Source organism: Bufo bufo, chromosome 1 (assembly GCF_905171765.1).
Source record: "Bufo bufo chromosome 1, aBufBuf1.1, whole genome shotgun sequence".
Taxonomy (NCBI): domain Eukaryota; kingdom Metazoa; phylum Chordata; class Amphibia; order Anura; family Bufonidae; genus Bufo; species Bufo bufo.
In genome coordinates, this window is record NC_053389.1 from 682,459,093 (window position 1) to 682,484,292 (window position 25,200).

At 42.7% G+C, this 25,200-nt stretch overlaps 1 protein-coding gene across 1 annotated transcript in view; it reads right to left on the minus strand.

The window, feature by feature from the left end:
• LOC120985923 (cell migration inducing hyaluronidase 1) overlaps positions 1 to 25,200 on the minus strand; it is a 125,705-nt gene that overhangs the window by 69,664 nt on the left and 30,841 nt on the right. The window contains exons 4-7 of the mRNA XM_040414144.1: positions 4,869 to 5,009; positions 3,909 to 4,464; positions 1,886 to 2,055; positions 1,166 to 1,354 (exon numbers count right to left, since the gene is read on the minus strand). Coding sequence (XP_040270078.1) covers positions 1,166 to 1,354; positions 1,886 to 2,055; positions 3,909 to 4,464; positions 4,869 to 5,009 — 1,056 coding nt within the window. The remainder of the gene's footprint in view (positions 1 to 1,165; positions 1,355 to 1,885; positions 2,056 to 3,908; positions 4,465 to 4,868; positions 5,010 to 25,200) is intronic.

The window sequence follows — 25,200 nt, forward strand, 5'->3', positions numbered from 1 at the left end:
TGGCGTGTGCCCGTACACGGGCACACGGCATTGTTTTTGTAAACTACAGAATCAGGGCCATAAATATTTAGTTTTGCTTGGCTGTTAACCCTTGCTTTGTTACTGGAAAAAATGGATTAAAATGGAAAATCTCCTAAAAAAGTGAAATTCTGAAATTTCATCTCTATTTTTCTTGTGGATCATCTAAAGGGTTAACAAAGTTTGTAAAATCTGTTTTGTATACCTTGAGGTGTGTAGTTTCTAAAATGGGGTGGTTTCTATTATGTAAGCCTCACAAAGTGACTTCAGACCTGAACTGGTCCTTAAAAAGTGGGTTTTGGAAATTTTCTGAAAACTTTAAAGATTTGCTTCTAAACTTCTAAGTCTTCTAACGTCAAAAAATAAAATGGCATTCACAAAATAATCCAAACATGTAGTAGACATATGGGGAATGTAAAGTAATAACTATTTTTGGAGGTACTACTATCTATTATAAAAGTAGAGAAATTTAAATTTGCTAATTTGCTAATTTTTCCAAATTTTTGGTAAATTTGGTATTTTTTTATAAATAAAAATAATTTTCTTTGACTTAATTTTACCAGTGTCATGAAGTACAATATGTGACGAGAAAACAATCTCAGAATGGCCTGGATAAGTAAAAGCATTTTAAAGTTATCACTACATAAAGTGACACATGTCAGATTTGCAAAAAATGGCCTGGTCCTTAAGGGGTGAAATATGGCAGGGTCCTTAAAGGGTTAAGATTAATTCATGCAACAAAGGCCCCAGAAAAAATCATCCACTACATTTAGCCCACCTGTTTTGGTTTTCCACCCTCGCAAGGGCAATGGGGAGGCTTAATCTGCAAGAATATATACCACAAATGCGCCAAGATTTCGGAAAAATTAACCAACCAAATTTATCATCCTGCCTGAGCCACTGGGGTAAATTTGACGCATCTCTTGACTGCCTATGTTTATATTTACTGCATTTTAAACAGGATTAGTAAATCTGCCCCACCGAGGCAATAATTGTCTTGATGTGAATTAATTTCTAGTTTAATTCCAGATGGACATTCCCTCTAGCACTAATCCTACTATGCAGAGGCAGATCATTCTCCAGTAAACTGACTTATGACATTATGGATGACTAATGATAGCAAACGGAGACTTTACAAAGTACTTACCATCAATTTTGACCTGATTGTTTTTACATTGGGGGCAGTGAAGCAGAGTGAATTCTTCGGCTTGGTGCATTGAGTAATCAGTGCTGGCGATGACGATCCTGTTACCAGGCAACCAGCTTGTAACATCATCCGCTAATGTCAGGATGATGCCCCTGGACACTGCCACTCGGAACCCATTCCGCGGAACTCCTGATAGGTGACAGTAGAAGTGTTATAACCCAGGATGACTAGATCACACATCCCCATCAGTACTGCGACAAAGAGCACAATGACTGAGGGAGAATGACATCTTACTTTTATTTTGGACTGTGCCAGGAGAAGTATTTATCACTAATATATGGACAATTGCATAGAGCGTGCAGATTTGAGGATCTACAATTATTGTATGAATATGTAAATCTGTCCTCAAATAAATAATAATCTTTAAGTAATGCCAACATACTCTACAGAACCTTAGTATTCTGCCTCTTCTAAGAGGCCAATGAATGGCTACGTTCATTAGTATGATATGTTATGTGTTGAGATATTATGTACACTGACATATTCCGCAGCACTTTACAGACATTAGCATCCAACTGTCCCCAATGGGGCTCACAATCTAAGGTCCCTATCAGTATGTCTTTGGAGTGTGGGAGGAAAACAGAGGAAACCCACGCAAACATGGGGAGAACATACAAACCCCATGGAGATGTTGCCCTATGTGACATCATTTATACATACCTTTAATCCAACCACTGTAGGCAGTAACTGTAAAATGCATGCCTCCGTAAGTCTGAAATTCTCTGCTTGCAAATGCTAGTCCAGTGGTCCCATTGCTCTCGTAGTGTTTTCTGTCCTCATTTACTTTTAATGCCCCTTTTCCTAGGGTACCAACAAGTGCCCATGGCTGTCTGAAAAAGACGCGAAGAAATGAGCATGCCACTATAGAACAATTTAACATCAAAAAATATTGTCATATTGATTAAAAATTGAATATTACCGTAGATGCCACCATTGACTTCCACCAACTCCATATATTCTAATAGCATTCCATCTGTATGCAGACAGATGGTTTCTTTCAAACACCACCATTTACGAACTGTATATTGTATACTATAGATAATTTCATAAGAACCCCCCTCCCATAGGATTAGCCAGTCAGAGGCGCACATACCATGAAATTCCGTGCATGTCTCAGGTCCACTGAACCCTGTAATTCATCTAATGCTAAGTAAATATTTATAGCAAAATACATTTGTGTGTGATACGGAGAGGTGGGATGCAAGCCCTGGCAGTGTGAACAGACCCTGTGCAGGTATTTTGGTAGACTAGTCTGCACCCTGACTCCCTTCTTACATTCCTTACATTGCTGTCATTTTTCCAGACACAGAAATGATGTCCAGGTAAGTTGGTCTTTACAGTGTCTATCCATTCCTGATATCTTATCAGCAGCCCAGGAGCTGTCCATGGTAGCCTTCCCCAGCTCTTACGGGTTCTGCTTGAGAACTTCTAGAGGAGCTATTAGAGCCTCCAGCAGACACACAAGCACTTATGTTAAAGGCTTCAGCTCTGGAAGACTCTTCATTAATAGCTTCAATTAACACATGCTTAGACATGAGGATAATTAGACAAGAATATAATCTAATGAACCAACCTGAAATAGCCCCTATAGTACACCACCATGAAATAGCATTTAGGAAGATATCAACGAGGCTTTTATCTATTTAATCTGTCTCTAGTATATATACAGTAAAGTCATGACGGATAACTTATTAGGGCTAAATCGCTATATTCAGCCCTGGCATCCATTCTCATATACAGTGGGTATGGGCCAGCAGTAAAAAGCCACTGTGCAAACCCAGCAGTAGATATAGGATGGTTGATGACGTGGAGGCTACCTCTCCTCATCAGTGGCAATGTAGTCTGAGACTATGCTGATACCTGTAATTAGACGTCAGTGTAGTCTATTAAATTGAGAGAGGGATGTCACTTTCCAGCATCCCTTCTACGGTGACTGTCTGGTGGGATGGAATAATTATTTAACACATCCAAAAATTGTATTTTTCACCCTATGGCAGGAGCTCCAGGATGACAGTGCACCAGACAGTCACCGTAAGGCTGTCTTTATATGTACTAAACATGTTTCTGATCAGTCTTATACTTAATTATAGGCATTCATTTTCTCCGGTATTCAATGGTTCCTCTCTAACAAAATGTGGGTGCAAGGCTCTGTTCACACTGGTTTTTATATATGTATTTCTCTGCTGTCATATTAAAAAAAAAATATATATATATATATATATATATATCCCTGTTGATTTCAATGAGTTTTTGACCCATTATCAGCTTCAGTTAGTTTCTGTTCCATCCAATTTTGAAAGTCAGAATGATGTGGTATGCTACACTATTCTGACCAAATTTTTTTTATATCCGACAGGTCCAGGATCTGTTATGCCTTAATAAACTGATACATCAGGAAGATAAGCTTGATGAAATTATGAAAAGAGCCTAAACAGTTAATACAAGCTAAAACATTCAGTTACTGATATCAGAATTAGTAAACCCATCCTAAGTCAAACAACCCCTGTGCAAACCCACCATGCTTAGTAAACTAGTTCATTTCCAGTTATTTTGATTGCAAATGATAACTTGATAAAACCTGGTATAAGCAGGTTGTTATAAGTGACCTATCATAGTCTGAGACATCAGGTGGCATGCATATATTTTATACATCTACAGTACATCTATGGTCATATAAGGTTACCTGTAGCCCAGATGATAGATGTATCTGCTGCTTAGGACTTCTCTCAGGTATCTTCTCACATCTGGACTTAAACTCTTTGCAGCCGAGTCTCCCACTGCTGCCGCCACCACCTTACCAGGACTCTGTCTGGACAAAAATTCTTCCAGTCTCCTTCCTTCTTCCAGAAACATGTGGGTATCAAACCTTTCAGCAGCTTCAACCTGACCAGTCTCTGGATCAATAATCCTTACATTGATACCACGGCTTCCCCAGTGTTTCTCCCATTTGTATGATCCATAAGGGAGGCCACCAGGATGCAGAGTTGCGTCTAGCTGTGTCCAAGATAAAGGTCTTCTTCCATGTAGTTCCAGTATTCCTCCTTTATCTACACCAATAAATTTCTTCCCAAAGTCATCTATGTCATCCCCCTCGGTGGACTTTCCATACAGAGATATGGTTGCATCAGAGCTATAGGGACATTTGGCTGAGCCAATGTGTAGAGAACCACCATTTTTAATTAAGATATACTGAGCTCTTAGAGTTATTGGTATATGGTCATCTGCAAAGACTAAAGATCCTGAAACATAAAAATCAGTGCTAAAAAACCTGGATAATGCCTAAAGTCAAGTCATAGGGATATTGAGTTATTTACATCTTCTTATTGTTTGTTTTTCCCATTTTTATTATGCTGGGTTAAAAAGAATGTTGTGAATCTGGTATGAACATACTACTTGACATTTGACAGATAGTAAAAAGTTATTTTGGCAAAAGTTCATCTCAACAGACCGTTGAGAAAAGTATAATCCAACACAAGTCAACCAGAAATGGCCAAAGTGTAAACATTATATCACATTGATGAGTCATGTCAAAGAACTGAAGGTCAGATACTTACCAAACAAGATAAGTACATTTTCCAGAGAACCACCCTAACCCTACATACACCTATCTCCCCCGAGCAGAGATCATGACCCCCACATTTACCTCCGTCCTGAATTAACAGAGAGTGGAAGGTGGCTGAAGATTCAAGCCTTAGGGCAACACCATGTCCTATAACAGCTGACCTTCGTCCATCATGGCCAGGATGCCAAGGGATGAGATAAGGCTTCTTATCAGGACACCTGTCTGCAATACATTCTTAGATCATACTTTAGCACACTTAAATCACTGACACATTGCTGGCATGGAGGACAGATCAGGGATGCATGCTGGAGAAACATATGACATATAGTTTGCACATAGTCTGGGAACAAACACACAGACAGTATAGCTGTGAGACACAAGAGCTGAATGCAGATAAAGCAGCTTGCACAGGAGATCAGCCAAGAGAAGCAGCTCCCAGTCCACCCACCTGTTGCCTTCTGCTTTCTTCTCTGTGCCGAGGACTATCCTCCTGGGCAGCTCCAAAGTCACCCAGGAAAGTCAGACTTGAAATAAACGGAACAGCTAAGTGATGGCAGAAATGACCAAAAAAGAGCAATGCTGGGAGAGCCAAGTATCACATGAAGTCCTGCACCTGCTTCTGGGGTCACCTGCCACTACTGTGCACTTGCTTGTTTGCTTAAACTTAGTAAATCCCAAAGTACAAAAGCTTACAATCAGTATCCATACCTGGATAGTTGTAGCTGGTGCTAGTCGTGGTCCTCAGCGCTGCTGTGTGCTGCTGGGGATGTAAACTCTTTCTTATATATAGTGTGTGGTGCTGAGGGCTGCCTCCCTCCTAGGTTACCACCTTTCCTCTGTCTCCATCCCTCCTCTCATGTTTTAATCTAGCCCTCCGTTTCATGTCCCCCCTTTGTTGCTGCCTCTTCCCCTCCCTCTGTACACTTTGCAGTGTCTCCGGTAAGCTCAGCAGTGAAGTGAGCGGGCACCCCATCCTCCTCCTCCTCCTCCTCCTCCTGCCAGTGACGCCAGAACATGCTGCACATACCAGCACCGGGGAGCTGCCGGCCACTTGTTGCTGCGTACACACGGTGCGGCAGGTAGGACGGTGCTGACACCTGACCTGGCTCAGCCTGCTGCAGAACTACAAGTCACAGCAAGAGGTCTGCTGATCACCCCTGGCCACAAGAGTGATTCTGATTGCACGTGCTGTAGAGGGCTTCTAAGGGTACTTTTGGAAGCCAAAATCAGGACGACTTCTCTTTTCTGAAATCACTCCTGTTTTTCTCTTCCAAAACTGCAACAAGAAATTTGGCTATGAGCCCATACCTTATTCAGCAGTTTCCTATCTCCAGTAGATAGATAGATAGATAGATAGATAGATAGATAGATAGATAGATAGATAGATAGATAGATAGATAGATGATAGGAGATAGATAGATAGATAGATAATAGATAGATAGGAGATAGATAGATAGATGATAGGCGATAGATAGATAGATAGATAGATAGATAGATAGATAGATAGATAGATAGATAGATGATAGGAGATAGATAGATAGATAGATAATAGATAGATAGGAGATAGATAGATAGATGATAGGCGATAGATAGATAGATAGATAGATAGATAGATGATAGGAGATAGATAGATAGATATGTGATAGATAGATAGATAGATAGATAGATAGATAGATAGATAATAGATAGATAGATAATAGATAGATAGGAGATAGATGATAGGCGATAGATAGATAGATAGATAGATAGATAGATAGATAATAGATAGGAGATAGATAGACATGACTGATAGATAGATAGATAGATAGATAGATAGACACATAGATAGATAGGAGATAGATAGATAGATAGATAGATAGATAGATGATAGGAGATAGATAGATAGGTAATATATAGGAGATAGATAGATAGATAGATAGATAGATAGGAGATAAATAGATAGATAGATAGATAGATAGATAGATAATATATAGGAGATAGATAGGAGGGAGATAGATAGATAGATGATAGGAGATAGATAGGAGATAGATAGATAGATTGATTGATTATAGGAGATAGATAGATATTAGATAGATAGATAGATAGATAGATAGATAGATAGATATTAGATAGATAGATAGATAGATAGATAGATAGATATTAGATAGATAGATAGATATTAGATAGATAGATAGATAGATAGATAGATAGATAGATACAAAGATAGATGATAGGAGATAGATAGATAGATTGATAGATAGATAGACATGACTGATAGATAGATGATAGGAGATAGATAGATAGATAGATAGATAGATAGATAGATAGATAGATGATAGGAGATAGATAGATAGATAGATAGATAGATAGATAGATGATAGGAGATAGATAGATAGATAGATAGATAGATAGATAGATAGATAGACATGACTGATAGATAGATGATAGGAGTAGATAGATAGATAGATAGATGATAGGAGATAGATAGATGATAGGAGATAGATATATAGATAGATAGGCGATAGATACATAGATAGATGATAGGAGATAGATAGATATTAGAGAAATAGATAGTTATTAGACTGACTTTAGCTGTATCTCTGTGGGAATGGAGTACTTGAGGAGACAAGAAGTATGAGATCATAATCCCTGACAAGTAGAGCAGAGAGGAGGATGAGGCAGCTCTTTAGTTCAGTGAAGTAACTTGTCCTGCTGTGTGATTAGGGCAGGTTTTGTGTGTACTAATAGGATGGCTGCCATTTTATTTCTGCTCATGATTGCTCCCTAGACAAAATGAGTCATTATAACTAATGAAAGGTATATGGGAATATATTTATAATAAAGTGATATTTAATTTTATTTTCTTAATTCCCAGAGAACCCCTTTAAGTTGAGTCCAGGCTGGTTCTGGTAATAAAAATTGGCATTAAATTGGGCAGATGGTCACTTTCTGCTTATTTAAATAAGTAAGGGTGCATCTCCCAGACCGACTGTGACTCCCCTGACCCAAACTGACTGCATCATAGTGTTTTATGATATAGTCAGTTCCTATCTGATCGGGGGTCTATTGTTCTGTACTCACATGATGATGTCAATCAGCCCTAAACGCTGAGAGGGATGCCCCCCAAAAAACAGGCTGGCCCAAAGTGGTTTGGAACAAAAAAAATGGCATTAAAGGGGGTCTCTGGGAATAATTTAAAATGGCCACTAGCAACCTGTCTTAAAATGTGAGCAGGACTGTTGCCTCAACTTGCAGAGCTGCCTAGGGGGTAAGGTGGCAGGGGTCACTAAATACAATGGTCTAGCACTTGCATATACTACATATTGATGAGGTTTCCTGACAGGCTGCTCAGCCAGGATGGCATATGGCAGGCAGGATCACATCAATATCATCTATTGTATAGCAGTGTAGTCAGCTCCTGCCCCTTCACCTCTCTAGACAGCTCTACAAGTGGTGGCAACCAGTCCTGTCCACATTTTAGGCGTCCAGTCACCCAAATACCATCTTTGTAATGTACTGTGAGCTCTGACTGGCGGTCACGTCTCGAGCAGCACTGATGTCATCTGGCTGTGATCACGTCACATCGTTAAGAGACTACTAATCACTGCCGTTTTAACATGACAGCAATGACATGCCATCTTGGGGCGGTGTATTGTGTTGTGGGCAATGTTCACTTGGCAACTCCCCTTTATACGACTTTGGGCCACTGATATCACACTGCAAACATACAGAGAGGTTTGCTCCAAAAGAACAGATCGCACCGTGATCTCATCCTGGACCATCGCTCGGACCAATTCTCAAACAATGGTCAGCTAAAATGGTCCAAAGGACCTTCACTTAAAAGAAATCCCAACATCATCCACACAAACATATTTGTGAATAATTGTAGCTTCATTACACACTGCGCTTTTACAAGCTGTGGATTTTATTAAGGAGCATGTTGTAACGTCCGGCCAGTGAGTTACTATATGAGATGCCAGTATGAGGCAAGTCCGCTTCCCTCAGCCCTGGCTCCTACATTCCTAACCCCTCCATCTTCAGTGTTGTGTCATGATGCTGTTTACTACACGCACGTTTTATTGAGAAAGCGTTTCATAAGCCTTGAAGCAGGATGCACTGCTGCCCACAGATACACATAAATAAGAGCTTTCACAAATATGTAATTGGACATTGCAAAAGAAATAAAACATTGCAGAAGCATGCATCAACATCCCATTTATCAATAGTCATTGTACCGGATGTATCACAGGGGTCTCTGCTGAATAGAGATCTAGTATATCAACGCTTCTGTTCATATCCAGACAAGTAGGCTAGTTTCACACTAGCGATAAAGAGATCTGGCAGGATGTTCTGGCAGGGAACAGCTTGCCAGAGTTCTCTGGATCCGGCATTGCCGGACGCTACCTGAATGCCCGCCGGCCCCATTAACTGTAATGGGATAATGAGATCTGGCCACAACCCAGCAAATATGCCGAGAATCAACTGGTCAAAGACCACTAGTGTAAAACTAGCCTTAGGCCTCTTTCACACGGGCGTCGCGTGTGAGGGCCGGATAGGATGCGGGTGCGTTGCGGGAAAATACACAATTTTTCCGCGCGAGTGCAAAGCGTTTTAATGCATTTTGCACGCGCGTGAGAAAAATCGGGATGTTTGGTACCCAGACCCGAACCCGGACTTCTTCACAGAAGTTCGGGTTTGGGATCGGTGTTGTGTAAATGTTATTATTTTCCCGTATAACATGGTTATAAGGGAAAATAATAGCATTCTGAATACAGAATGCAAAGTAAAATAGGGCTGGAGGGGTTAAAAAAATAAAATAAAAAATTAAACTCACCTCATCCACTTGTTCGCGCTGCCCGGCTTCTCTTCTTTCTTCTTCTTTGATGACTGTGATGAGCGTAGTGACGTCACCAAAGGTCATTTTCCTCCCAGGTCATCAAAGAAGAAGACGAGCCGGGCTGCTCAAACACGTGGATAGGGTGAGTTTAATTTAATTTAATTTTTTTAACCCCTCCATCCCTAATTTACTTAGCATTCTGTATTAAGAATGCTATTATTTTCCCTTATAACCATGTTATAAGGGAAAATAATAATGATCGGGTCCCCATCCCGATCATCTCCTAGCAACCATGCATAAAAATCGCACCGCATCCGCACTTGCTTGCAGATGCTTGCGATTTTCACGCAGCCCCATTCACTTCTATGGGGCCTGCGTTGCGTGAAAAATGCACAATATAGAGCATGCTGCGATTTTCACGCAACGCACAAGTGATGCGTGAAAATCACCACTCATGTGCACAGCCCCATAGAAGTGAATGGGTCTGGATTCAGTGCGGGTGCAATGCGTTCCCCTCACGCATTGCACCCGTGCGGAAAACTCGCCCATGTGAAAGAGGCCTTAGAGATTAGTAAATCCATTTGACACAAATCAGATTCGACCTAATTTTTGTAAAAAAAATTGGGGCTTTGAATCCAAATTTTTGGTGATTTGATTCAGGTGAATTTTGTAGAGAGAGAGGAACCAATTTTCAGCACATTTGCAGCTCTGAATCAAACCCAAATAGAATTATGAGTGATTCGTTAATCTCTAAAGACAATGAAGATTATGTCACATGATGGACACCAACAGAGCCCAACAGACTCCACTGACCATAATGAGGTCCATCAGGTTTCCATCATAGTGTCCATCATTTTACAGGGCCAAACAGCCCAGCTTGCTGAGCTATTTTGTCTGGCAGTTTTGAAACAGGCTTCTAAGGTTGAGTTCACACAGAATTTTGTGTGTGCAGATTTTGGCGCTCATTCCCTTGGGTTTCTGCCACAGTTTTGCAGCATAAATATAGCAGATCCGTTTGAGCGTTAAGCCCTGTGTAATTGGGCTAATCTAATTAAAGTGCCCACACGAGTAGTCATCCAGCTTTCCTTCAGAATCCTAAGTATTAAATCTGCCTATCTGTGCCTAGATAGGGGAGCAGGGAATAGATCACACCTTTGGTGGCAATTCTTTTTTTTATTATTGCATTGTACTCATTTTAAGCTAAAAAAAAATAATTATATTTGTCTTTATTAAAAATATTGAGCTGTTTTCCCTGCATAGCTTTGAGTTTATCTAGTAGCTGGTTTTGAATTTTCTCTCTGCTCCTTCAGGCTCCTTATCTCTGATCTCTGACTTTTTAAACACTCATTATAGCTTAATTCTCATCTTACTGATAAGGATGTGGCTTAAATAAGTGTTTATGACCTTTTAGTAATTTACAGAGAAGGGTTATTAGATGACTGGCACAAAGTGAAAGTACCATTCACAAGCTAGAAAAAACAGTTAACCCTTTGTGACAGAACGGCTCAATATTTTTAATAAAGGGCAATTGAAATATTTATTTTTTTGCCCAAAATGAGTAAAATGCAATCATAAAAAAAATTGCCCCGATGGTATACATTGCCTTTAATAGATATTATAAAAAGAGTTGTGTGATTGCTGCTCACTGCCACATAGTTGTTAGCTGCTCATTTCCTTGCAGTGGCTGCTACAGGGGAAATGTAGCCATTCAGATATATGGACGTCTATGTAAGGCCTCATGCACACGAACGTATTTTCTTTCCGTGTCCGTTCCATTTTCTTTTGAGGACCGTATACAGAACCATTCATTTCAATGGGTCCGCCAAAAAAAACTGAAGTTACTCCGTGTGCATTCCATATGTCCGTATTTCCGTTCCGCAAAAAAATAGAACATGTCCTATTATTGTCCGCATTACAGACAAGGATAGAACTGTTTAGGGGCCAGCTGTTCCATTCCGCAAAATACGGAATGCACACGGACGTCATCCGTATTTTTTGCGGACTGCAAAATACATACGGTCATGTGTATGATGCCTAATACACAGATGCACCAGGTCTGAGATCCAGAAGAAGAACAATTGTAGTTCAGAATGAACCTGCTGTATATTTCTACTGACACTTGTATTTTTGTGTCTTTTCGGTTGTACTTCCCACAGAGTTAGGCCTCATGCACACTCCAATCCATGTTTTTTTGCGTATCGGATGCTGACCCATTCATCTCAATGAAAAAATTAGAAAATATCTTATTCTTGTCCGTTTTGTGGAAAAAAGGCGGCATGCTTACAGCTGGGATCTGTGTTTTGCGGATCCGCGATTGGCAGACCGCAAAACACGGCTTGGTGCATGAGGCCTTATAATGAAATAGCTGAATAGAGTGTTTAAAGAGGTGTCTCACCTTTTATATATGACCTACCAGAGCATACAGATGTCAAAAAGGAGGCTCCACTTACTGCCTATCAGCCAGGGCAGAGAGCTGCAAACAGCTGGCCATCTGCAGCTTCCCAGGCAATAACATGGAAATTCTGGGATTTCTAAAGCCTCATGCAGACGTCCGTGGAACACGGTCCGTGAGATACCGGACTGGCGTCATCGGTTGCTATGACGCCGTGCGCTTCGTGCCGCTGAGTGTATTACTGTACAGCAGCGGCGGCACGAAGCGCATGGCGTCATAGCAACCAGTGACACTGTGCGCTCCTGCACTCAGGAGGATTCCATTCCGGTATGTCACGGACCGTGTTCCACAGACGTCTGCATGAGGCTTAACCTGGCAATCAGTTCAACTCTGGGGCAGTGTGCTACAGAGAAAGGGTTGTTCAGATACTTAAACATGCTGAACACAAAATGATTTTCTGCTGGGACCCCCAGCGGTCAGTTGTAGTTTGTGTGGAAACCTGGCAGTAAGTGTTCAATTTCCCTACAGCGCCACCACAGGGGAAATTGAGTATTAGGCTAGTTTCACACCAGCGATGGAGATCCGGCAGGCAGTTCTGTCAAGGAACAGCTGTCCAGCGTGCCGGAACTGTCGGATCTCCGCCGCCAGGGTGAAACAGGCCTTATAGAATGCTCATACAGTGCAATGGTTGTATGTGTAATATAGGACAGAGCTGCTCTCCACTTTGGCCAAGAGATGAGGATCCTGGACATGGGGCCCCCTCTATTTATTCAGAACTCACTAAGGCCTCATGCACATGGCCGTTCACTTGAATGGGTCCGCAATTTCCGGAGATGCAGAACGGAGTCAAGTGACGGTTGTTCCGCAAATAAATATGACATGTCATATTTTTTTGCAGTGCGGACAGACCACGGACCCATTCAAGTTGCATGGGTCCGGCCCGCTGCACGGATTTTGCCCGTGCATTGGGGACTGCAATTGTGGTCCCCAATGCACGGAACAGCCGCACAACGGCAATGTGCATGAGGCCTAATAGGGTATATGAAAATGGGTTTTCTAAAATGAATCACGCCTTTAGCATCTGGAGGGAAGTGAAGTTTTACTGAAGACATTTTTAATACAATTACCAGCTTGGAGCCACATCAGCACATGTATCAGCCATGTCAGATGAATTAAACAATACAGGCATATGACACGCTCTAATATTACACTACAATGTGCAATATCTGCCTTTATACATCCATTCCCAGGTTATTACGAACCTGATAAAACCAGGGGACATTCTTCAGATCAAGTGACACAACATATTTGACACAAGTACATTGTTTAAGTTCAGTCATATTCTCTTGTTCCCTCCACTATTGGGAAAGCAGCCGTGAAGCATTAGCCTCTGGCATAGCATGAGCTTGGTTTTATTTGTCCTCGGATGCCCTCCAGTCTCTCTGTACATGGAGTTCAGAGTGCGAGTGGACAATGAGCGTATATGTGGCATCATTGCACATTCCCTGCTGGCTGTCCGCAATGATAACACAATTACAACCGTAAACTGAACAAATTGGATACTGAAGAACTACAAGCCTCAGCATTACCAGACAACTAGCAGTAGTAATTTCTACATCAGTGAGCTGATATTATCCAGGAAATCAAGATGGCAAAACCAAACCCTCTGTCATATGAACAAGGGGAGCCAGGTTGGGTTCACATATAGTTATTTATGGCTTTTTTTGTCAACTTTACGCATGTTCTTTATGGCAAAAAATACTAACTCCAGATCTTAGCTAAATGCTTTTTTGATAATGGCATTTTTTTTCCAATTGTAGTGCACTTTTGTGTCCATGTTAGGGTTGGGCGATATACCGGTATCACGATATACCGCGGTATTAAAAAAACGGCGATATGGCGATATCGCTGTTTCCAAAATACCGCGGTATTTTGTGACGTCATCAAAGCGGTCAGCTCACATTGTGCGCTGACCGCTTCTAAACGTGCGCCCGCCCGCCGCTGCACCTTGCATAGCGCTGCCGCTGAGTAACATTACTTCCTCTCGCTCCTGGCCTGGCTCCTTCTTGCTCCGCCTCCCTTAGTCAAGTCTCCACCCACCATCTGACATCATCACCGTCGTCACCCACCGGCTCTATTGTATATGTGGCGATGGCGAATCGATCCCCTGTGTGAGTACTGGTGTCTCTGGAGAGACTTTTCCTGCAGCTGCCTCACTAGTGTGTGCTCTGGTGACGAAATTATAAACTTACTACTTCCCGCAGCGGCCGCCCCGGCTCTCCCTCCTCCTTGCTCCCATATTCAAATCTCTGCCCACCGGCATCTGATGTCAGAATCAGAGCACACAAGCGAGGCAGCCGCGGGAAAGGTATATCGCAAAGTATTACTGCATGTATGGTGGCCTGTGGCCACAAGACCTTATTATAACACCTCCTTGTGGCCCCCCATACAGTGTAACGCCTCCTTGTGGCCCCCCATACAGTGTAACGCCTCCTTGTGGCCCCCCATACAGGGTAACGCCTCCTTGTGGCCCCCCATACAGTGTAACGCCTCCTTGTGGCCCCCCATACAGTGTAACGCCTCCTTGTGGCCCCCCCATACAGTGTAACGCCTCCTTGTGGCCCCCCATACAGTGTAACGCCTCCTTGTGGCCCCCCATACAGTGTAACGCCTCCTTGTGGCCCCCCATACAGTGTAACGCCTCCTTGTGGCCCCCCATACAGTGTAACGCCTCCTTGTGGCCCCCCATACAGTGTAACGCCTCCTTGTGGCCCCCCCATACAGTGTAACGCCTCCTTGTGGCCCCCCATACAGTGTAACGCCTCCTTGTGGCCCCCCCATACAGTGTAACGCCTCCTTGTGGCCCCCCCATACAGTGTAACGCCTCCTTGTGGCCCCCCCATACAGTGTAACGCCTCCTTGTGGCCCCCCCATACAGTGTAATGCCTCCTTGTGGCCCCCCCATACAGTGTAACGCCTCCTTGTGGCCCCCCCATACAGTGTAATGCCTCCTTGTGGCCCCCCATACAGTGTAATGCCTCCTTGTGGCCCCCCCATACAGTGTAACGCCTCCTTGTGGCTGTCCCCATACAGTGTAACGCCTCCTTGTGGCCCCCCCATACAGTGTAACGCCTCCTTGTGGCCCCCCCATACAGTGTAACGCCTCCTTGTGGCTGCCCCCATACAGTGTAACGCCTCCTTGTGGCCCCCCCATACAGTGTAACGCCTCCTTGTGGCTGTCCCCATACAGTGTAACGTCTCCTTGTGGCTGCCCCCATACAGTATAACGTCTCCTTGTGGCTGCCCCCATACAGTATAATGTCTACTTGTGGCCCCCCATACAGTATAACGTCTACTTGTGGCTGCCCCCATACAGTATAACGTCTCCTTGTGGCTGCCCCCATACAGTATAATGTCTCCTTGTGGCCCCCCCATACAGTATAACGTCTCCTTGTGGCTGCCCCATACAGTATAATGTCTCCTTGTGGCCCCCCCATACAGTATAACGTCTCCTTGTGGCTGTCCCCATACAGTATAACGTCTCCTTGTGGCTGCCCCCATACAGTATAACGTCTCCTTGTGGCCCCCCATACAGTATAACGTCTCCTTGTGGCCCCCCATACAGTATAACGTCTCCTTGTGTTTTTTTTTTCTTTTAAACGGGTATTTATCGCGATATATATCGTTATCGCGATAAATTTTTTAATATCGTTATCGTCTGAATATTTTTGATATCGTCCAACCCTAGTCCATGTGTCCACATTTTTTTAAGGAGTTTTTCAATACCCTTCTTTATTTATCCCCCCACCACCATACACACGTACACTTGCATATGCTCTGGATGGGGAGTGTTGTCCGGTTTCAGGAGGCAACCCTCGGGAGCCACCTGCAATAAGGAACTGGTAAGTACCTACCTGACTCTCCACTGGTAAGTACCTACCTGATTCTCCACCGCCGATCCCATACACATTAGATGATCGGCTGGATCTGTCTAAAAAGGTTCGTTTGGTCAACATTCATCTAATGTGTATGGCTTCTAAAGACTCAAACTGTCCTGTCACCTTCTGGGACATCTACAGCTGAGAATCACGCTCCCAGTAAGTTCAACTTGTTCTAAAACCACAGATAACACTATGGGAAGTAACGCAGGTCATGGAAACATCAAACTCATTGGCCATGGCATTATATTCTGTCAGAACATTACTCAGTCATAGCAAGCACAACCATCAAATGCATAATCCTATATAAAATATGGAGCTGGCGAATTAGGCTTCATAGACCTTCAGCGTTTTCAGTTTATGTCTAACCTTGCCAAAATAGGACATGGTAGAAATCATTTCTGTGGCGTTGTACTGTAGATTTGGATTATATAATTGTGCCAACATGGTGTGACGTTAACAAATTTGATCTGGCTGAATACTACTCACTTAAACCAGACCTTCATGAAAAGACGAGAGTTTTCCATATAAAGTATTCAGACAACTCCATAATAAAGCATTTTTAGTAGCGCTGGATCCAGAGACAGTTCAAAGGATGGAAGTGACTACCATGCTGGACATCCAAACTATTGTGGAGATTCTGTATTGTCAATGACATTCAGAAAAAATATTGCCCCAGCCGTCAGACAGAAGAAGATGTGCTGGGCGGTAGTGGGCATTTATATTTTTAGCAGTGGAGTTATAAGGAAACTTGAGCAGTGGGCAGTTGCAGTGGTGCTGTAATTTACAGTGCAATTGGAAAGTCTTCAGACCCTTTCATTTTTTTCACATTTAGTTATGTCGCAGCCTTGTGCTAAAAAACTATGAATTTAAGTTTTCCCATCATTCCGCATTCAATCTCCCATAATGAGAAAAGAAAAACAGAATTTTAGAAATTTTTGCCAATTTAATAAAAATGAAAAACAAAAATGTTTGCATGGACATAAGTATTGAGACCCTTTGCTGTGACCCTTAAAATTTTGCTCTGGGGACTCCCATTTCTCTGGATCATCTTTGAGATATTTCTACACATTGATTGGCGTCTACCTGTGGCAAATTCAGTTGTTTGGACATGATTTGGGAAGATACTGCCGTGTCTATATAAGGTCTCACAGCTGACAAAGCATATCAGAGCAAACACCAAGCCATGAGGAGGTAAGAACTGCCTGTAGAGCACAGAGACATGACTATGTGGCGGCACAGATGCGGAGAACAGTATACTGTTCCCAAGAGTACAGTGACCATAATTTTTTAATGGAATATTTGGAACTACCAGGACTCTTCCTAGAGCTGGCAGCCAGAACCAAACTAAGTAATTGGAGGAGAATTGCTTTGGTAAGAGAGGTGATCAAGAACCCAATGGTCACTCAGGCTGATCACCAAAGATCCTGTGTGCAGATGGGAGAAACTTCCAGAAGGTGAACCATCATTGCAGCACTCCACCAATCGGGGCTTTATGGCAAAGTGGCCAGAAAGAAGACTCATCTCAGTGAAAGACACATAAAATCCCACCTGAAGTTTGCAAAAAGGACTCAGACTGTGAGAAACAAGAATCTCTCATCTGATGAAACCAAGATTGAACTTTTGGCCTCAATTCTAAGCTTCAGGTCTGGAGGAAATCAGGCACTGCTCATCACCTGCCCAATACCATCCCTACAGTGAAGCGTGGTGGTGGCAGCATCCTGCTGTGTTTTTCAGTGGCTGGTACAGGGGGACTGGTCAGGGTTAAGAGAAATCTGAATGGAGCAAAGTACAGAGATATTTATGAAAACCTGATCCAGAGTACTCTGGACCTCAGACTGGGCTGAAAGTTCACCATCCAACAAGACAATGACCCTAAACAGACAACCAAGACAACACAGGAGTGTCTTAGGGACAACTCTGTGAATGTCCTCGAATGGCCCAGCCAGAGCCCTTATTTGAACCCAATCAAACATCTCTGGAGAGACTAGAAAATGGCTGTCCACCGATGGTCCTCATCCAACCTGCCAGAGCTTGAGAAGAATGACAAGAAAATCACCAAATCTAAGTGTGGAACCCATGTGACATCATACTCAAGAAAACTGGAGGCTGTAATCGCTGCCAACGGTGCTTCAACTAAGTCCTGAGTAAAGGGTCTCAATACTTAGGTCAATGCAATATTTTAGCTTTCCCTTTTCAATAATTAGCAAAGATTTTAACCATTCCGTTTTCACTTTCTCATTATGGGGTATAGAGTGCAGAATGATGGGGAAAAAGTAGATTTTTTTAACCAGATTTACCACTTCTACTCCAGTCCCTTGGTGGTGTAGAAACTGACAGATCCTTAATAATAAATGTGACTGGCAAAAACTGAGCTTCAAAATAGAACTTGTGTGTGACATTTGTCACAAAAACAATGACACAGCCAACAGCAGGCAGTCCACAAAAATTACTTCAAATGTTACCTTCATAATAAATCACCCCTTTCTGTGATTTGCCCAGAAAGGAGAGTGTCTTAAGATACGACAACCACATTTTAGTACAAACCTCTAATGTGGAGTAAGCCAACTAATAGGGGTTATAGACTTAGGGGGACATTTCTCAACTGCCTTTTTAAATGCCAATCTTGATGTAGTTTGCAATGCAGTGAGATAACCCTAATTAAGTAATTATTTTGCCACATCTTCTGGCTGTCAGAAAATAAGACTCCTTCAGCTACAATTTATACTAGTTTCTGGTGTAGTAAAAGCGTATAAAGTCACAATTTTGTGTGCAATTTGGCGTTCAATTATTTTTTTTACTTTTTACCAACACAAAAATGGCAAAAAGCATTTGTTAGACTAGACAGTAGAAGGTGTGCTAAATGTATCATCTTGTCCCATGCAAACATACAAAGTAATATCTGTAGCCCCAGTCCCTGAAATTGACTGTGTCAACCACGAACAGTTAACTTGTTTGTTTCAGATAATCCATCAAATTCTGCAAAATCCTCCAAAGATAGTATTCATGCAAACGTCTAATTGCCATCGGCATCAATATGGCTTATCAGATGTATTTCATGCAGAATGTGGCAAATTTATCAATTTGACATCATTCTTGAATTTTCAAACCTTCTGGGGATCTGTCTGTGCCAGTCTGCTGTATAGAGGCGACACATATTTGGCAGCTCAGCCTCTCTGGAGGGTTCGGATATTTCCTGTAGGGTACCTCCCATAGCTGCATCTGTATCCTTGTGGATGCTCTAGCAATGGGCAGTTATCAGTCTCTCAGCACCTCTGCCCAATCAGTGGGTGTGATCCCAGAAACTTTCCGCTTAGGTACAATGAGCTTGTCATTTCAGTAATATAAACCAGACACTGACTTAACCTGTTCTTTGCCACATTCCACCTCTATCTGCCGTTTCCTGCATTTCTTTGAGCTGATGATAAGTGTACAGCCAAGATAAAACCCATTTTTGCTGAGAATGTATTCTTTCACTGCAGGCACTTGCACGGTGTAGAAGCAGTATGCAGTGAATTATGACTGATCCCTGACTCCACCACAGGGGGCAGCAGAGTATCTCATTTACAAAGACCAGAGCCCTAACCATATGCCGTACATGGGATGTAACATTGCAACCAAGCCAGACCTGTCTATATAAATATCATTAACCTAATGAGAATATACGCAAGTCTTCTGCATACATAATCATGATTTTTTATTACCTCACGTCACGTGGTCTGAGATATATATGTTTATGCAGCTGTAAAACTGAGGTTCAAGGTTATTACTGGAGCCTCTATTCTTCTGTGTGTGTTACATTTTTACTAAAGTCTTTCAGGAAAGAAATATATGGCATTTGTTTTCCCCATCACCACATAGAAAATAACAAGCGTAAATATATGAAATATGAAGAGCTGGCTTCTGCCAGCAGACATCTACATAGGGGGACAGTGGTGCATGACGGGTCATATTTTCTGCACCAAAAATCTCCTGGACAGTTTACCATGGGTCAGATAGTATTAGATGGTTTAGAGAGCATCTAATATACAAATAAACCTGTGATAATTAAATAAATCCAATACATTCTACGCCATTTTTAATGACAGAAAACTTTTCATACATGCAACAGTGCCTTTATTGGAACAAAAAAGCATATATTTACCTACCTAATAGGCAAATCCTAATTGCAGACCTCAATGCCATATTAGGCCCCCTGCTGCCATAGTAATGCATTGGTCCCCTGCAATTGAGCCACCAACTTAAAGGGGTTGTCCCACGAATAATATTTAACAGTTTTCAAACCAGCATCTGAATCTGTGCAATTCTGTAATTGCATGCAATTAAAAATGTATTATGACTACTGAAATTTACCCATATAGCGCCACCTGCTGTTTGCTGTTTTTCTAATTTCTCTGACATCAGGATTGCAGCTTGCATAGTGCTGCCATCTTCCTCTGAAGTGCCTCTGTAAATAGGAGTGCCTTAAATGGCAAAAAAAGATTATATAGTGGTCATTAAAGGCCATCTCTCAGCAGATTTGTCCCTATGACACTGGCTGACCTGTTACATGTGCACTTGGCAGCTGAAGGCATCTGTGTTGGTCCCATGTTCATATGTGCCCGCATTGATGAGAAAAATTATGGTTTAATATATGCAAATGAGCCTCTAGGAGAAACGGGGGCGTTGCCATTACACCTAGAGGCTCTGCCCTCTGTACTTTGATTGACAGGGCAAGGTGTGATGCCGTTTTCACTGCCTGGCTCCAGGGTTGCACTAGCCTTTCTGCTGCCTGAGGCGAAAACCGAAACGGCGCAACCCCCCAATGCCAATTTCTTAACCTAACCCCTTCCCTCCAGAGCAGCCCTACTGTTAAAGACATACTTGGAAAGCATTGCATACAGTGCTACAAAAAACATACAGGGTAATATAGCGCCCCATACCTCTTACATCCAGTGATGTGTCCTCTGATGTAGATGTTCTCTTTCTTTATCTTCACCATTCATACCAGACCACCATGATGATTTCTTTCAGTCATCTCTTGTCTCTGCAGAGTTTGACAACTACTTTTCCATCCTTCTCACCACCTTCTGAACACCCCATCCTGCCACCTCTAATACTGTGCCCACTGTGCTTCCCAATACTATTCTTTAGAAACAGATAATCCCCCTGAAAGTGCTAATACCACACACATAATTCCCCTTCAAAAATTATTGGCACACATTGTCCTAAAAAATAACCGTGTCCAGCAAATAGTGTCCCTGAAACTTACAGTGTCCCTGAAACTTAGTGTCCTCCAAAAATAACTGTGCTAGGGTGCCTCCCAATGTAAGAGTCCTCCCAAAAGTCCCACCAATAGTAATAATTCTCTGCCAGAGTGTGGTAACAGTGCACCCAATAGTAATAATGCCCATTAGTTTGCCCCCAGAATTAATAATGCTCCCATAGTGCCCCCAGTAGTAATGATTCCCCATATAATGTGTGCCAGTACAAAAAATGGCCCTTTATAATGTCTGCCAGTAAAATAATTCCCCTTGCAATGTGTACCAGTACAAGAATGCTCCCTTTATAATGTATGGCAGTACAAAAATACCCTCTTATGTGTGCCGATACAACAAATGCTCCTTTTTGACGTGTGCCAGTACAAAAAAAAACTTTTAGTGTCCACTGTAGAACAATGTCCCAATAGTAGCCCCTTTATAATGTGTGCCAGTAGAAAACTGCTCTTTTTTTTTACAGCCACAATGTCCCTTCTCCAGATACAAAATAAGGACCCCCACCCCACTGTGGCCCAACACCATGCTGCCATATAAAAATAATAATATAAAATAATAAACTCAAATACCTACCTCCATTCTGCTGTCAGCGATGCAGTGCAAGACACAGAACTCTTCTAGTCTATGACCTGAGCTCTATGCAGCCCGGCTCAGGCAGCGCGATAATGATGACCCCGGCCTCTGATAGGCTTTAATCCTAGTTCCTGTAGTCTATTAGAGGAAACTGTGGGCCAGGGAGACATCGTCCCTGTGCCCCATTACAGCATTCAACTGTATTGCTGTCTTGAGTACAGCGATGCAGTTAAATATGTAGAGATGAACGTTTTCACATTGGAAGCGCTCATTGCCCATGGCCCTTCCGCTGCCCCCTCTTGCCCCTACCTGGTGCTGCCTGAGGCAACCGCCTCACATCGTCTCATTGGTGGAGTTTTTAACCGTTGGCGATACCCTACTGCTCACTTTCCAATCACTGGCCGCAGTGGTCACCTGTCCAAGTCACGAGGAACTTGGAATTATAGAAACCAGCAAGGACATATAAAGCAGTGGAAGGAGAGCGACAGGGGATCAGAAAGGTTTCACGACTTTTAATGTTTTATCACATTCTAAGGCCCCCTTCACATATATTAGGCAATCCGTCGTGCAGAAAACATTTTCTGCACGATGCCGAAGGGGAACTGAAGCCAGTACTTATCCCATAATTTTCTTTGGGATTGTGCACATACATCTGGTGCATCACTTATGACCCCAAAATTAATACAGACCCCTCAAGACCAAAATTATACAATTGCCCAGACAGACCCCAATGAATACAAACTCCCAGACCCCAAAATTAACAGTCCTTCAGACCTCAAAATTAAGAGACCTCCAGACCCCAAACTTAATAAAGACCTCAAGACAGACCCAAAAATTAACATACCCCAAAATGAATACCTCCAGCTCGAACCCCAAAACGGATACAGACCTCAAATCAGCCCCCAAATTTATACAGACCCCAAATCCATACAGACCCCAGATCAGATTCCAATACAGAAATATCTGTATTTTTCCAAGGCACACTATTCAGATCACAGTTTACATGAGGCCTTGGAAAATAAATGTATCAAGATGTTAACCTGTCAGATGTATGCCGAGGACACAGTATTATCATAAACAGGAACATTACAGAATACAGCTCGATACTTTGTTTCCAACATTGAAATTGCAACACCAAGAAGGACAAGCCGTAAGGTTATGCAAATTAATAACAGGTGTCACTAGGATCTGCAGATGACATTTTCAAGCACCTAGCTCCAATTTGTGGCATGTGGGAGGGGTATAAAAGACTGACTGAAAGCAACGTTTTTTAGTTGCATGAACCCTCAAAAATTGGATCAGGTTGAGTGTGCGATGCCTCCTGTTACTAGACATGCCAAACTGAGAGGAACAGAAACCTTCAGCTGAGAGACCTTGTCCTTCTTAGGTGATGGACCATGTGATGAGCGCAGTGATGTCACCAAAGGTCCTTTTCCTCCCAGGTCCTCAAAGAAGAAGAAAGAAGACAAGCCGGGCTGCGCGAACAAATGGATGAGGTGAGTTAAAAAAAAAATATATTTTTTTTAACCCCTCCTAGTTTATTTAGCATTCTGTATTAAGAATGCTATTATTTCCCCATCCCGATCGTCTCCTAGCAACCATGCGTGAAAATCGCACCGCATACGCACTTGCTTGCGGATGCTTGCGATTTTCACGCAGCCCCATTCACTTCTATGGGGCCTGCATTGCGTAAAAAACGCACAATATAGAGCATGCTGCGATTTTCACGCAATGCACCGGGACGCATCCGGATCTAATACGGACACGCTCGTCTGCAAGGGGCCTTAGGCTGGGTTCACACGGGCGTTGCGGGAAAATGTGCGGGTGCGTTGTGGGAACCCCCGCGATTTTTCCGCGCGAGTGCAAAACCATAGTGATGGATCATGTGATGGATCATGTGATGAGCGTAGTGACGTCATCAATAGGTCCGGATTTAGTGCGGGTGCAATGTATTCACCTCACGCATTGCACCCGCACTGAATTCTCGCCTGTGTGAAAGGGGCCTTAAGCCCCTTTCACACGGGCGAGATTTCCACGTGGGTGCAATGCGTGAGGTGAACGCATTGCACCCGCACTGAATCCTGACCCATTCATTTCTATGGGGCTGTGCACATGAGCGGTGATTTTCATGCGTCACTTGTGCGTTGCGTGAAAATCGCAGCATGCTCCTCTTTGAGCGTTTTTCACGTAACGCAGTCCCCATAGAAATGAATAGGGGTTGCGTGAAAATCGCAAGCAAGTGCGGATGCAGTGCGATTTTCAAGCACGGTTGCTAGGTGACGATCGGGATCCGATCATTATTATTTTCCCTTATAACATGGTTATAAGGGAAAATAATAGCATTCTGAATACAGAATGCATAGTACAATAGGGCTGGAGGGGTTAAAAAAAATAAAATAAAAATTAACTCACCTTAATCCACTTGTTCGCGCAGCCAGCATCTCTTCTGTCTTCTTTTGTGAGGAATAGGACCTTTGATGACGTCACTACGTTTATCACATGGTCCGTCACATGATCCATCACCATAGTGATGGATCATGTGATGGATCATGTGATGAGCGTAGTGACGTCATCAAAGGTCCTATTCTTCACAAAACAAGACAGAAGAGATGCCGGCTGCGCGAACAAGTGGATTAAGGTGAGTTAAATTATTATTATTTTTTTTTTAACCCCTCCAGCCCTATTGTACTATGCATTCTGTATTCAGAATGCTATTATTTTCCCTTATAACCATGTCATGAGGGAAAATAATACAATCTACACTACAACTAACCCAAACCTGAACTTCTGTGAAGAAGTTCGGGTCTGGGTACCACAGTCAGTTTTTTATCACGCGCGTGCAAAACACATTGCACCCGCGCGATAAAAACTGAACATCGGAACGCAATTGCAGTCCTACTTGCGCGGGTTTGCCGCAATGCACCGGGACGCATTCCGGATCTAATCCGGACACGCTCGTCTGCAAGGGGCTTTAGGCTGGGTTCACACGGGCGTTGCGGGAAAATGTGCGGGTGCGTTGCGGGAACCCCCACGATTTTTCCGCGCGAGTGCAAAACATTGTAATGCGTTTTGCACTCGCGTGAGAAAAATCAAGCATGTTTGGTACCCAAACCCGAACTTCTTCACAGAAGTTCGGGCTTGGGATCGGTGTTCTGTAGATTGTATTATTTCCCCTTATAACATAGGTAAAAGATCATGTGATGGATCATGTGATGACCGGAGTGACGTCACCAAAGGTCCTTTACCTGTAATTAATGCTCACCACAGGTCCTGTTCAGCAAAGGAGACAGAAGGAGATGCCGGGCTACGCGATAAAGTGGACTAAGGTGAGTTAAATTATTATTTATTTATTTTTAACCCCTCCAGCGCTAGTTTACTATGCATTCTGTATTCAGAATGCTATTATTTTCCCTTATACCCATGTTATAAGGGAAAATAA